This window comes from Marmota marmota, unplaced genomic scaffold (assembly GCF_001458135.2).
Source record: "Marmota marmota marmota unplaced genomic scaffold, marMar, whole genome shotgun sequence".
Classification (NCBI taxonomy): Eukaryota; Metazoa; Chordata; class Mammalia; order Rodentia; family Sciuridae; genus Marmota; species Marmota marmota.
The window spans coordinates 7,146,144-7,161,254 of NW_026000136.1; the positions used below are offsets into that span (position 1 = coordinate 7,146,144).

Sequence of the window (15,111 nt, forward strand, 5' to 3'; positions counted from 1 at the left end):
CCCCCTCCCCCTCCTCCTCCTCCTCCTTCTTCTTCTTCTTGTACTTGGGATTAAACCCCGGGGCACTTAACCACTGAGCCACATCCCTAGCCCTATTTTTTTTGTATTTTATTTAGAGATAGGTTCTCACTGAATTGCTTAGCGCCTCGCCTTTGCTGAGACTGGATTTGAACTCTCGATCCTCCTGTTTTACTCCTGCGTTGCTGGGATTACTGGGGTGTGCCACTGCACCCTACTAAAGTGCATTTTATGTAAGCAAGTTTTTTTTTCTTTTTAAAGTCAGGTTGGATGGTAATTTTCTTGGCTTTTCTCAAATTAAAGGTTGAATGAGTGACAAATGGGTGTCCCCACAGTGAGGTGACGTGAGGTGGGGACAGAGCAGGCCACTCCAGTGCCCCAGGGCTGGTTCCAGGCCCATGGGAGGGAAGGGGCTGCTGGCAGCCCTTGTGGTAAGTGTCAGGGGCCCCGTGGGTGCTTGAAGTCAGAGATTCCAACCCTGCCTAGACAGGAGCACAGCCAGCTAGGGCTTCCTGCAGGAGGTGGCCTTCCAGCTGAGCCTCAGAACATAGGGGGCACTGGCTGAGCTCCAGGAGAGAAGCACCAGGGAGCAGAGGGGCTCACAGCCTTCTCTGGCAGAAGAAACGCAGGAGGCTGACAAAGGCCCAGGAGGATGGGCTGGCCTAGGGCAGCCTGAGAACGCACAGTTCTAGGCATGTTCAGGGCTGGTGAGGCGGAGAGAGGACTGGGCCACTTTTATTTATTGAAGTCACAGAATTTTTTTTAAAAAATGAACAATTGTTTCAAAAATTCAAAGATGGGCCAAGGAGGGCTACAATGTTTTAAAATTTTATTTCAAAGCATTTTAATTGTCAACCAAAGGTTGAATAGGCTCAAGGTGTGCCAGGTGATGACTGGTGTGTGGATCACCATGCAGTGATCATCACTGTTGTGCTGATCCCCACTTGGCAGCCTGAGATGCAGAACACACACATGGCTGCACTCCTGCTGTCAGTGGGGTCTGTGTAGTAGAGGTGAGGTCCGGAGACCCAAGTCCAGATGCTGGAGACCCACCTGGATTCTTGAAGCAGGAAGCACCTTGGGCTGCCCTGGGGAGATCAAAGCCTGTTCTGAGCAGCTGCAGGGGAGAGCTGGTGGCCAAGGGAGGTGCAGGGGGCTTGGGCCAGGGACATAGGACATATATGCTCCATTAGGTTTAGGCCTAATGAGGTTTGGGTCTGGCCTCCGTGTGAACTGTGGGCCTGAACCTTCTGTCTAAGGACTCAGCCCTCAGGGCTGACTTAGTACGAGATTTTCTCCAGTTCGTTTGGAAAGTTCTCTCAGGCCCAGGGATCATGTGTGTGGCACATCCTCAGTGTGTATCAGTATCAGCAGACACAGGACCAGTGCGCCCAGCCATAAATATTCCTCAGAATGCAGAAGAGGTGTCTGTATCCGCCTGAATGGAGGGACGATCAATCTTTATGTGATTATGGATGTATAAACAAACAAATGACATGATTTCTTCTGTGGCCTGCCACCATTGCATGAGCATAGTGGTTGCCCATAGCCCCTGCCCCAAATTACATCTCAATCAGTGTTAAAAGGCATCTGACATTTCCCTTTGATTTATGTACTAACCTTTACATTCAGCACAGCCCGCACTGATTGCTTCCAGGGCTGTGGCGGCAGCTCCCAGGGGCCTTCCCCGAGCTCTTCCCACTGAGTCCAAACTGAGCGGGGTCCTGGAGGACAGGAACTCGCACGTGGAGACCCCAGGCCATGAGCAAAGCCCCTGCACATCCCCTGGCAGGAACTCTCCTGGGGAGCTCTGGGAGCCCAGATTCTGTTGTTTTGTAAACTCATGTCTCAAAACAAATCAGATTGAAAAGGCACTGTGAGCAGCTGTGTGCAGCCACAGGCGGGGGCCAGTTCCTAGAGACCCCTGTTTGTGCAGCCTGTCCCCTGACACAGCCCCCACACCAACACACTCATAGAAAGCTGGTCACTCCTGCACACCCACAGTATGTATGCACAATCCCATGGGCACACCTGCACACACACATGCTTGGTGGAGGCTGGTTCTTTTGATCACCCCACTGACACATGGCAGGCAGTGGCACCCGGGCTTTGATTGCCTGCAGGCTACACCCTATCCCCAGTAGCAGAAAGGCCAGACCCTGGTTCCAGACACTGCTGATTACCAGGGGCTGGTGAGGATGCATACACCAGGCCTACTTCAGAACCTATGGAGGGTCTGTGTTTGTACAGCTTATGGGGAATTCTCACCCTTGGCTTGTGAGCCACAATCCACCCTGGTGGGGATAGCTGTGCTTTGAGTACATATATGACTGTCTCTTTGGTCATATTTATACTATCATAGATATGTTTCTTGGGCGAAAGCATTTATCTCATTATCAGGCCAAGTGTTGAAACATTGGTATAAATCAAGACTCCTTCAGTTGGAAGTATCAGACTCTCAAGTCAAACTGCCATAAGCCCAATAGAGTATGGTTGGCACAGGTAGCTGGAGAATAGACAGCTTTAGGCATGGCTGGATCTGGGTGTTTTTCTCACACCATCAAGGATCTTGTTTGTCCTCACCATCAGACCATGTGAGTGCCCTGTGCCAATCTCGGCAGCATAGGGAAATCAGTACTGTATGGGTGCAATCATGTGCCCATTTAGGACAAAGAACAGATATTGGCTTAACTGAGCCCTGTGGACACAGCAGGTGGGCTGACCTCAGAGGGCATCTAACTCTGGTCTCCTGGATACATAGAGCCTCCTAAAAGGGTAACTTAAGATGGTCAGTACAGGAGGGAAGAAGGAGGCTGTCCTGTGTGGCTCACACCCACCCTCCCAACTCTGTCTTCTGCTCTGAGGAAGAGCCCACTGACCCAGGCAAGAGAGGACCCTGATGAATTTTCCCTGGTCCTTAGGCAGCCAGTGTGGACAGGCAGCTCAGCATCTAAGAGGAGAGCCAGGAAAAAGAGGGACAAGTCTGAGCAAATGGATCTGAAGTACCTCCAGGCCCACAGTTTGGCCAGAGGCCGAGGGAGGAGCCCACACCTTCCCTGGGTGCAGGAGGATGGCTGCTGTTCTGCCCTCTCGAAGGCCTCAGTTTCCCTGAATAGCCTGGGGACCCAGATCCACCACCACCTTTTGCTGGTAAGAGGGTCAGAAATTATTTCAATGTGCTTTAAGCGTTGAGGATGGGACCTGGGAGGGTGTTGCTTCCAGGGGGCTGAGGGGACCCCTGGTTCTGGATTGGTCCTGATGGGAGCTGTAGGCAGAGTGAGGATGCCCCCGGGTGTAGCTGGGGTGCGGGGGGCCTGCACAGCATGGGTCTGGCTGCCCAAAGCCAAGACCAGCCCTGTAGAGAGGAGGCCCTGGGCCTTTCGTGGACAGGGAGGCCTGTGGTTCCTACAGCTGATCCTGACATAAGGAGTGTCCATACAAGACATCTGGGGTAGAAGGTTATCTGAAAGACCATCCACTCAGATGAGTTCATCAAAACAGAAAAGAGTGAGAAAAAATATGTTTCCAGCTTTTCAGAAACAACAGACACACATTGCTCCCTTTATCCTGTGTCTGGGAAAGACAACTCACATCTTTGATGTGAACAATGGCTTTCTGGGAGCAGTGAATCCTGGAACATACCAGGTGCAGGGTGAGCTCCAGGTTGGGCTGGGAGGGTGAGCAGGAGGCACAGTCTGGGGCAGCATGTGCAGGGAGGGTCCATGCTGGCCTTGGTCCTTCTGCCCCTGGGTAAGCATCTTCAGGAGATGAGTAAGGCTGTTGATGACGGTTTGTGCCCCTAACCACTCTCACCTTAACCCCAACCCTAACCCCAACCCTAACCCTTTTCCTAACCGTTAACCCTATTCCTAGCCTTAACTCTGAGGCTGAGAAGATGAGAAAGTTTTGTAGAGAAAGGGGCTACGTGGACAGGGGCATGATATGTGACAGATCAGGCCACACTAGAAGCCTGTGCACACGTGCCTGCAGACAGGTGGATGAACCTGCTCTCTGCACGAGTACACTGCATGCATCTCTTCGTGTGTGTGTGTGTGTGTGTGCACTCTGCATATATGTGTACTTGGGGACAGGCGGGGGGATCTAGGCATGTAGGACAACATGTATGTGCGCACATTCTGCCTTTATGTCTCAAGCTGTGAATGCAGATCCCAGCCAGCCAGGCCCATGGCACTTAGGTGTAGAGGGGACTCAGGTCAGGGCCACCACCAGGTGGAAACAGCCTGTTTCTGACTCCTGTGTCTGGAGGTGGCCTGGGTGAGTCTGGCTGTATCTGGGTTGGACCACAGTAAAGCCATGGTCTTTGTTAAGCCTGTTACCCCACTGCCAGAGGAGGGTGATCCCCTGGTGCTAAGTATGGCTGTGGAAAGTCTATCCTGCAGAATCCCGCAGGAGAAGCGGTGGTACTACCGATGCCCATACCAGAGTCTTCCATTGACAGAACTTCCTGGGCCAGGCTGTCTGGTTTTTGTTGTCTTAATGCATCTTCCTGGGAGGTGGAGGCAAATGAATCCTTTTGCAGGATGTTTAAGGAAACTTTCTCCAAGTTCCCACTTAGCAGGAGCTTCAGCTTGACTCCCACCCCACTGTGCCAGCCACTCCTCTCGTCCTGCCTCCTCCAGAGTCCAGGTGGCTGCCCTGGTGCTTCCCTGCCCCGAGGTTCAGGGGTTAAACAGCTCCAGGAATGAACTGTCTTGCCTGTCTCTTGGCCAGGGAGCAAAGAAGACCTCTTCTGCTCAGGACATGGCCACTCATGTTCCGATTGAACCTCAAACTCCTGTGGTCTGTGAGAGGAAGCACACCAGGAGCCCAGAGTAGGAGGTCACCTTGTTGGGGCCTGGCCTCTCTCACCAGCTCACTGACCATGTATAGCCCTGGACACGTGAGTGTGCACAGACGTGGCCTGCCATCATGAGGTTACATAGGAAGCAGTAGAGACAGAGGCTAATGAATGGCTTGATGGGTGAGATGTTCCTCACTACCTGGAACCAACCATCCTCATTCGTGTTTCAGGAGAGCGTTGGTCTGGTCCCTTTCTTCCTGCCCCCAATGCAGAAACAAACAATGACCTGTCACTGACCTGTGTTGCAAGCTCACTTTACGGACTCTGTACTGAGTGGGGTTGGTGGTGAGCCTGGCAGTCCCGTGAACTCCAGGTTGGAAGGAGAAGGTGGAGGCCGGCGGTGGTCAGAGGGAGGTCAGTCGTGCGAAGGTGAGATGGAGTTGACATCACAGTGGCCGCTGTCAGGATGGTGGTGGTGCCCCAGGGTGCCAGAGGCTTGGGATATGACATGGCCACCTCTCCTAAGGGGAGGCTCCTGACCCTGGCTCCTGGATTTGACAGACTACAGGGCTGAGTTGAATGAAGTTCTAAGGTTCCCTCTCAATTTCCTTTTCTTTCAAAAATGGCATAGCTGTGCGACCTCTCTCTGTTTATTATAAATCTAATACTGCAAGTTTCAGTTGAGTGAACTCGCATCTTATTTGGAATCTGGGTCTGCAGTCCCCTAAAGCTGGTGGGAATGGAATTGTGCAGACGCGTATCAGGCCTGTTAATTTGTGTCGACAAACTGCCAGGCCTGACGATAGCGGTTGGTTCTGAGAACCGTCTCTCCAGAACAGCAGAGCGGGAGGATCAAGCACAAGACGCACTTGGTGTTTTTCTTGGGATGAAAACATGTAATTTTGTAAATGTTTATGGATTGCTAATTTGTCGGTCAAAGGCTGTGAGCAGTTTCTTTCCCAGGTTTTTCACAAATGGTGGCAAGGGCCACTCCCTGGGCCAGTACCAGAGGAGGGAGGGTGGGTGCTAGAGTTCCCTCCTCTATAAGGCTGCCCCCACAGTGACCGTGCGTGCAGTGGACATCCATCCCCAGATTCTTGGTTCCTGAAGTAGTGGTCACAGCTGGTGGATGGTACCTTTAGGTTAGGTTGGAGGTGCTGGCATCCTGAGCATCTGGAGTGGGGAAGACAGGCTAGGACCAGCCCTTCTGCTCCCACCAGCTTGGAGCCTCGCTTCTTTACTATGAAGGTCCACCTGGCTCTGCTCTCAGGTGGGGCTGCTGGGGCTGGAAGGGTGCCTAGGGTCTGGGCAGGGGTGATGAGGCGAGCGGGGAGAGGAGTAGGTCAAGGGCCCCGTCCTTACATGCTGGCTCAGGCCAAGGGTCCCTCTGAGCCTTCTCTATCACAGGCTCTCCAGAGGAGAACTACATCTTGGGCAGGGTGAAAGCTCTGAGCAGCCCACCAGCAGGTGCCCCTGAAGCCCTCTGGCCTCCTGCTCACAGTGGGCCAGTGTCTCCTCTTCTGTGAAGGATGCAGATGGGACCCTTCGAGGAGGAAGGAGATGCCAGGCCCATGGAGCACCCCCCCTGGGTTCTTGGACCAGCCCTATGCAGTCTCACAGAACTCCCCCCCGCCACTGGGTCACACAGCCTGCCTGCCAGTGATGAGTGGCCCCTGGTGGCAGTTTGCTGCCGGGTGGCTGTGCCCCAGATTTGCCTCTTGCTGCATATCCCCTGGTGTGTGGCTTCTCAGTGCCCCAAGTACATCCCAGGGTGTCAGTGTCCTAGCTTTCTAGTGTCCTTGGAGATGAGTATTCTCAGAACAGGGCCAGGCACACTGTAGCCTCAGCAAATGCCTGCTGCTGCTGATGCAGCTGGGGTGACCTTGGGGCTACACCTGGCTTGGGTTTGCTGGTGATGTCCCCAAGTCACTTCCTCCTCTGACAGCTGGATGGATCCATGGTGTGGGTGAGCAGGGCAGGGCACCCAGCACATGCAGAGGAGAAGCCAGCACGGTGGGATTCCTGGCACCCCACCACCCGCATTGGAGCAGCCTGTAGGACATCACTGTGTTCCCTCCATGGTGTGCCCTGGGAACAGTCTCTGTATCTGGTTCACTGTGGAGCCTGATCAAAGAGTCCAACAAGCCTTCTTCCGGCTCCGTCACTGTCTCCAGTGGGTTATCAAATGGGACCCCAAGTGGCCTGCAGTGCTTGGCCACTGGTAACACTCACAGTTTGTCACCTTAATGAAAGCATGAATCGCACATGTGCAGAGGTTCTCCTCCAACCAGTGGCCCGCAGACTCATGGCTGGTGGGGTGGGATGAGGCTCCCCTCCTTCCCTCTCCTTCACTGACAGGACTTGGTCTAGTCCTGCCCAGGTTGGATGGCCTCCTCCTCAGTGCGGTCCTGCCTGGCCTTGGTTCTTGGGCAGCTCTATTCCTGAGGTTCCAGAGGTTCCTGGTCCCTCTGATCCCCAGGGTTCCTGAGCCACCTCGTCCTTCTACACACTAGGAGACATGGGTCAGCTCCCCAGGAACATACCCCAGAGTCCGCTGGACTGAGGCAGGAATTCCAATCTAGCCAGCTGGGATTTCTTAGGTCTGAGAGTGACCAGCGGCCACTGCCTCTGCCTGAGAGGCAGAGAACGGATTTCAATGGAGCCCAGAAGGGCAGCAGAGAGGCCACCCAGGCCTCCGTGAGCCAGGTAGGGGCCAGGCAGAGAAAAAGGAAGGATCAGCGTGGGTGGGAGGGCAGGAGCAGCCGCAGCCTTGAGAAGTTTGTTTTCTGTTTCTTACTTTTGGTGAGAAGCCTGTTTGGATTCCTCATTTAGAATGTTTATGTGGTGAGGTCCCCCCCCCACACACACTCATCAAGATAAATTCTCCCTGGTTTGGACTCACACAGCCACGGGTCTGCCTGGGGGCACTGGATGGAGAGTTTCAGAGGGATCCCAGTGTCTTTCAGACCTTGTAGCCTGGGAGGTGGGAACTGACCATTCCACAGAGAGGGCAGGGCTGCCCAACCCTGAACAGGAAGCCAGCACAGATCCTTTGAAGAAGCTTAGAAGAGGGGAAACAAGCACAGATCTGGAGGAAGACTGCCTGGTTTTGAGTCCATCTTAGCTCAGGGTTACCCCTGTCCCCTGGCCTGCTTGTCAGGTGGGAGGTGGCTGCAAGGAAGGACATAGCACAGGGTCTCAGGGAAAGAGGCATTGTTCTGCCAGGAGGGCAGCAGGGAACCAGTTTCCACAGGCCAGATGTCTAGGGAACCAACCTGTCCCTACCTCCTTCTCTGGGTCCCAGGGCCAGGGTGGAGGACATGAGGCAGGAGCCAGACCTGGCCCGGTGCCCACTGGTTCAGCATGGTGGCCCATCAGCTGAGCCCTTGCAGGGTGCTGGGGCAGCACGTGTTTCAGCGGAAGGGCCCCGGCCTCCCTCACCCAGTGCTGGGTAGTGCATGCTGTGGGTGAGGAGCTCCAGGACAGATGGGCCCTTGAGGACACAGCTGCGGGGCTCCTAGTCCAGTGTTCCTCCCTCTTTAGGGAGACCAGGGCCATCATACCTCCAAGGCCACCCTGGGGCAGCAACTCTGGGTGAGTAAGGCGTGGGTTGATGCTGAAGGGCACCCCAACAGTCACACCATCCTTTCCAGCACCTTACCCTGTCAGCAGGTGCATCTGGATCAGGGTGCCCTGCACCATTTCATGAGCACAGGACACAGAGGCTGGGAAGAAAGGCTTGGGGACAAGAGCAGCAGCATGATGGGTACATTGCCAGTGAATCAGCTGTGGCCAGCAGGGCAGGGGGGTTCATTAACCATTGCCAAGAGTCAGAAAAAAATGGGGTGTTACAGGGTTGGGGCCTTCTGGGGAACAGAGGCAGTGCAAAGGGCCCCCTTCAAACCTTTATTATTGCGATCAAGTTGGAAAGATTTCAGTCATGTCACTCAGAGTAGCTGGAATGAGTTTATTAGAAGAGATAGGAAAAGGGAAAAGAGGGTCTCCAGAGAGAAAATGGGTCCTTTTAGAGAGGAGAGGAACAGCAGGCCTCTCCTGCCCTCCAGTTTTATTGGGGATCCCAGAGAAGTTTCTAGAGAGTCCTGCCTAGGTCTACCTTTTGACTTTTGACTGAGAGAACAATGACACCTGACTTTCAAGTCTCCACTGCCATGACAACCCTGGGTCACTTTGGCTCATGCTGACTGGTTCTGTTTCTTTGGTACTGGGGATTGAACCCAGGTCCTTGTGCAAGCGAGACACTCTACTAACTGAGCTCTATCCCTGGCCACTGACTGTTCCAGTTGGATTCTTAAACATATATTCTTACAGATTTTTTATGTTTAAGAGGAATTATCCTTATCTCCCTAAGTTCCTGGATCTGGTCTGTGAAAAGAGTCACAAAAGCCTCCTCCCCCTTCAGGGTAACTTAGGTTCCTCTTATCAACCTTATTTCAGGTCTGTATTTCTCCTGCAGTTAATAGGTTGCTGAGGAATGTGACATAGCTTGTCCACTTAAGCCAGCCAGGGTTGTAGGTAAATTGCTTCTTGGAAAAGAAAGCGTGTGAGCGTCAGCACAGTGGGCCCAGTTTATAGAATTACTCCCTGTGTTTCCACCTCTTGCATCTATCTGTCCCCTATCAGGGTGACCATCCCACCAGACTCTGCAGGAGTTAAACATATCAGAGAGAGAGTCACAGACTGGCACAGATGAGGGAGCTGCATTTGAAAAGCGAAAGGATGGTGAATCCAGACTGAACGGGGCTGGGATAAGCATGACAGGGCCTTCACACACACCATGTCCTTCCTGTACCTGCCTGCACCCACATTAGCCATTCACCTGTCCTGAATCCTTCCTGACACAGGGCTAGGCTGACCTAAAATGTTTCTTTCAAGGCCTTGACTTTTAGCAGCTTTGGTGAGCTCTGCCTGGTCACCCACTGAGCTAGCCTTGCACACACTCCTCTCAGAGAAGCCATCCAGTAGCAAGGCAGGAGGCAGATGGACAGTCATCTTGGTTGCATGGCATGGGAACTCCACGTGCCCTGGATGACTGTCTGTCTACCACCTGCCATGCTGCTGGAAGGCTTCCTGTGCCATTGTGGTTCTTGGATATACCCGGCACAGCTCATGAATATTTACCGAATGAATGAATGAACAGTCCCTGGGAGGCAGGCCAGACCTAACCAGTGACAGAGACCAGGAGTCCATTTCAGTTTGACATAGAGGGAGGTGTCCAACCAACCACACCGTCAGCCAAGGAGGCCTCTCTGGAGAGATGCAGTAAGGCTGGACCCCACCAGTCAGAAATGGGGAGAGAGCGCATCCCTGGGGTTGGTTTGATCCCTTAGACCTGCCTCTTTCCTCTGTGGGAAGCTGCAGGTGTGATTTTCCACCTTCCTCAAAGCCATCAGGGGCTTTTTTCTCATTCCTGCAGCATTTGGTGGAGGCTCTTGATCTCAGTTGCTATGAGAAGGGACACCTAGAATCTCCTGGTGGCTTGGGAGAGGGAACTCAAGGTCCCAGCACTACCCAGCCAGGAACTTTGGTCGGGACTAGGTAATTTGCACATGTCTCCCCCTGAGCTCCTGCTCAGCAGCACCTCCCAATTTTGTTAATGGAAACCTGGTGATCCATAACACGCGTGTGGCAGACATCTGCTCGGGGGTAATGTGGTGGTAATGTACATATCGATGATCAATCTGCGGATTTGCAAGAGAGGCATAAAGTATTTAATTATAATTGCATTGGGCCAGGCTGTGTGGTGGCAGCGACATTTGAATAGGTCACAGCCAGCCCTCACCCCTGTTATGTTGTCGGTATTAAATGCCATTCACTCTAGAGGCTGGGAACACTTCTGAAGTCGTAGGATATCACACACTGGCAAATTGAAAATGTCCCTTCGCTTTTAAAAACATGATTGATATCCTTTGCAAAACAAATGCTACACTTCAGAGTACACAGATTTTGACTGGTGTGGCCCATTTTCCTCATTTGGCTACCAAGTTGGCATTTGTCCATGTGTGCAGAGAAGATGGGTCACTAAGAACTCTCACTCAGAGGGCCACTAAGAACTCTCTCAGAGGCTGAGGCCTTCAAAGACAACCTGTCCTTCTTTGGGCAAAGGGCTTTGCCTTTTCAAATCAGACTTTGCTAACTAGAATGAAATGCAGGAATAATACAAGATCCCAAAAGATAAAATGCAAATTTTATTTGCTCAGTTGGTTACAGAAAAATATATCTTCAGATACTCTCTATGCCATACACTATGTATAGTACCATCTGTGCCTTATCACCATCTAAATTATTTCTAGTATAACTTAAATCAATTCTTTTAGTACATCCGACAAAGGGATATAAATAACAGGAATGCAGACAGACACAGGACACATACCAGCAACACACATGTGCACTTGGCCCTTCCGACAACCCAGACCAGTCAGAGGAAGGGGCCAGCAGGGGGCTTCATCCTTGTGCAGTTCCCACCCATAAAATGGCATAGGAGTGACAGCAGCCAGCTCCCAGGGCCTGGGGGATGCCGGGAGGTGGCGTGTCCTGGCTGAGGTCATCCTGGCTGGCTGGGGAGCCTCATGTGTAAGCCAGCAGAGGTCTGGGAATAGCAGTAGCATTTGCAGAGGAGAGGCCTCATTCTCAGGTCTTGTTTCTGCTTCCAGGAAAGGGCATTTGAGGCTGGCTCCCTCTCTTTCTGCTGGGCCAAGGGCGGCTCCTGGGCTCAGGCTGCCATTGGCAGGGCCTGGTGACCAAAGGAGCAGGCATCTCACTAGTTTTCAATGTAGAGTAGGAGCCCAGGCAGTTCACAACATCTGTCAGGAACACTTTCCCCTCTTCCCCAAACAAAGGCGCACACAGTCTCTATTTACAGGGAGGTGAGCAAAGGAGTACTTGGAACTAACAAAATGTCAGGCCTCTGAACAGAAACGCAGCCAGGTCCAGGCGGGCCTCACACGTGGCTCGGGTCTGCCTCAGCAGCCTGCCTGCCTTCATTACTCAGAGCCCATTTTTAAGAGAGTCCGATAATATACAAGACTATAATTCCCAATCCAGACAGCCAGCCTCTTTGGGTGTGTTTTCTTTGCTGTTCACAAAATTAGCCAATCATTGTCACCTAGCGAATCTGATTAGGTGTAATCCATACTAATGTTCAAATTAAGTCACAGAAAGCAATTAACTCTGCGAAAATGGGCTGGTGAAAAATGATAAGGTTGGTCAAATAGTTTCACTGTGCATAATTGTGTTTTTAAAACTGCCTGTCTCTACACAGTAATTAAATCATTTACATTTCAAATGGAGTGTGCCCAGCTTGGATGCTTGGCTCTGCACCTCAGTGTGTGGGGCTCTACCAACAGTTTGCTGTCCACGCCTGCATTTCTGGGAAGCCAGCTGGTGCCCGAGCAGGAGTGGATTCCTGCTCAGAAGAACTGGCTTTGCCCAGTGCCCTCCCAAATTTGGGCCCCTCCCACCCTTCCTTTCTTCTTTCCCATATTTGTATTTGTGCAAGGGGCTTTTAAAACCATCATCAAAACATTGCTGACAACACAAGACACATCTGTTACTTCTGATCCTATTAGCCCAAACACAGGGCATCAGGAATGTGGGGTCATTATTGTTCATGGGGATCAGTAAATGTCTGTCTTCATCTTTTTTTACCTTATTATTTTTACCTACAGGGAGGTGTTAGCCAACTTCACTGACTGCTTACTGAGCACACACCAGTTCTAAAACACTGCTGTCTACGAGTCTTTCTCACCTCACCAGGAATGAACTGCTATGTGGCTCCAGGGAATGTTCCCTGCACTCTTCCCCTGGAACTGAAATCTGAAAAATCCACAAGCAAACTCCAAAGTCAAACTGGACCCAAGAGGGTTGTTCCTGCTGGGGAACTTTTCTCTGAACGGATAAAGTCACTTCACAGTAAGCAGCTCTCCTCAGGCGGTCTTCCGCCTTTGCCTCCAACCCAGGAACTCAGGGTCCGACTGGGGAGAAAGTTCAAAGTTCGTGGCAATCCGCAATCAGGGGGCTTCATGGCTCAAGGTGGGGCTGAGACCTGCTTCCTGGGGAGAAACTAACCCAAGACCCCAGGCTAATTCTGCAGTGGCCACCAGGAAGCAACCTCAGTCTCATCTTTCACTGCCTCCAAAGTGGAGGTTCATTTGCTGGGGCTCCAGCGGGGGAAGCTCCCCTCCTGCATGAGACAGGGAGCCCTGAGCCCTGGAAAAGGGTCTGGAGAGGACAGGATGTAGTCGATGCTGAACTTGATGTCTCTGTGGCCCTCTTTTCCCAGGGCGGCAGGGCCGGCGGGGGCCAGGGCCTCGCGGCCCAGGGCAGGCGCTCCGTCTGGGGCCGGAGACCCGCGCGCGGCGGGTTCAGATGGACCCAGGGACCCCTCAGCGGCCTCAGTGCGTAGTGTCCTAAGGCCCTCTCGCTTGGNCGCGGGGTCCCGCCAGGTGGGAGATCCAAGCTGCTTTCTCGGCTACCCCCGCAAAGTGCGCCTGGTGCGTTCTCTCCCAGAGCCCGCCCCAGGGAAGAAAGCCCCTCTCTCCCTCCATCCCGGACAGTCTCCGGCTTCGGAGCCCCTGGCTGTCCCCAGAGCCCCGCCACCGGCCCCCTCAGGCACCTGTACGCGGGCCGCGTGAGCCGCTTTTCCTCGTCTGAGCTGCCGGCGGGGTAGTCGTCGGCGTCGTAGTTGAAGCAATTGTAGGGGTACTGCGAGCTGTCAAACATCCTGGCGCTCTCCGCGCCCGGGGGCCGCTGCCGCCGCTGCTGCTGCTGCTGCTGCCGCCTCCTCCGCGCCGCCCACCGGCCCCCAGTTCTGCACTGGGTCCTCCCGGGCTGGGCACGGGCCAGCAGCGTCTGCACGGAAGCGACTGGGAGCCTGGGCTTCTGGGGACCCCCCGCGCACGCCCCCACCCGGTTCTCTGGCGTCCAATCCTGGTGCGGGGGTGGCCCCAGTCACCGGCAGAGCGGGAAGCACAGCCGGGCTGTCTAGGCGACCCTCTGACCCGCTGAGGGAGGAGGGAGAGAGAAGGCGTGTTGGGTGGTCCGATGCACTGGGCGCCCACCCGCCTTCACTCCCCAACCCGCACGATTTGGAGGCTCAACCGGGATAGTACCCCGGAGCTGGAGTTGGGGACTCTCAGGTCGCGCTGCTGGGTAGCTTGTGTAGTGGGTACTCCCTGAGACTTGGAGATCGTTCCAGTGGTCATGGACTCTCAGCAGAGCCCACGGCCAGGGGCACGACCACAAAAAGCTGGGCAGATGCCCCCTTGGCTGCCCACAATGGGGTCCAGGGCTGATCTGTGGGGCTCATTGAGTATCCCTGGCTTGGGCACTGCGTTAGGGAGAGCATGGGTGGAGATAAAGGGTCCAGTGTCTCTTCCAGAGCAGGATGCCCTTGCATCACTGTCCATCCCTGCCAGAAGTGGCCTTCTCCAGGGGCCCTCCTTACTTGGGGCCCACAGTCTGGGGAGGTGGGCCTTTCATTTGAAGAACCTCCCTTGAGCTGGTGCTTCTAGCTCCAAAGCTCTGGTTTCAGAGTGCATAGGTGATTGCAGAAGATACAAACCCGGGAGGAAAGAAGTAGGACATTAGGGGTCTTCATAGTGGGCATGCTTCCCAAAAATCTGCAGAAGTCTGACTGAGAACCTCCTTCAGAACAGCACCTTGAGCTCTGAAACACCCATGCTCCTTCCAGCTAATCACTCCAGGAGCAGCCAGTGCCTCTGACACCCTGGCTCCCAGCAGCTGGAGGTCCTGCTTGTAGAAGCCCAGGTACACCAGGGCTCCTAACCACTGGGGTGGACATGCAGTTGTCACTGGGGTAAGCAGCTATCTGGCTTCTGCTCAGTCCTAAGTCACAGTCAACAATTAATGGCATTGTCCTCTCCATTAGATGTCAAAATTTAGATGTCAGAATTTGGGAATATAAAATTGCACAGCCCTGCTCAAGAACAGTTTGGTAAGTTTCTTTAAAAACTAAACATGCAGCCAGGCATGCCCATGCACACTTGTAATCCAGGACTTGGGATGCTGAAGTAGAAGGATCACAAATTCAAAGTCATCTTATGCAGTTTAGCGAGATCCTGTCTCAAAATAAAAAAAAATTAAAAGGGCTAGAGGTGTAGCTCAGTGGTCAAGAGCCCCTGGATTCAATCCTTACCACTGCAAAATCGAGGAAACAAACAATAGCCCCTACCCAAAAAAGTCCTAAATATGCAACTATAGGACCTGCTGGTTGCACTCCTGGATCCTCAACCCAGAGGGCTCCCAGGTCAAGG

General features: G+C 53.3%; 1 protein-coding gene across 1 annotated transcript; it reads right to left on the minus strand.

The window, feature by feature from the left end:
- Positions 1-10,696: 10,696 nt before the first annotated feature.
- Positions 10,697-13,558, minus strand: Foxl3 (forkhead box L3). The gene is made up of 2 exons (XM_048785188.1): positions 13,436-13,558; positions 10,697-13,307 (listed from the first exon to the last, which is right to left on the minus strand). The coding sequence occupies exons 1-2, from the start codon at positions 13,556-13,558 to the stop codon at positions 12,984-12,986; spliced, it is 447 nt and encodes a 148-aa protein (XP_048641145.1). The 3' UTR covers positions 10,697-12,983.
- Between the last annotated feature and the right edge of the window lie 1,553 nt (positions 13,559-15,111).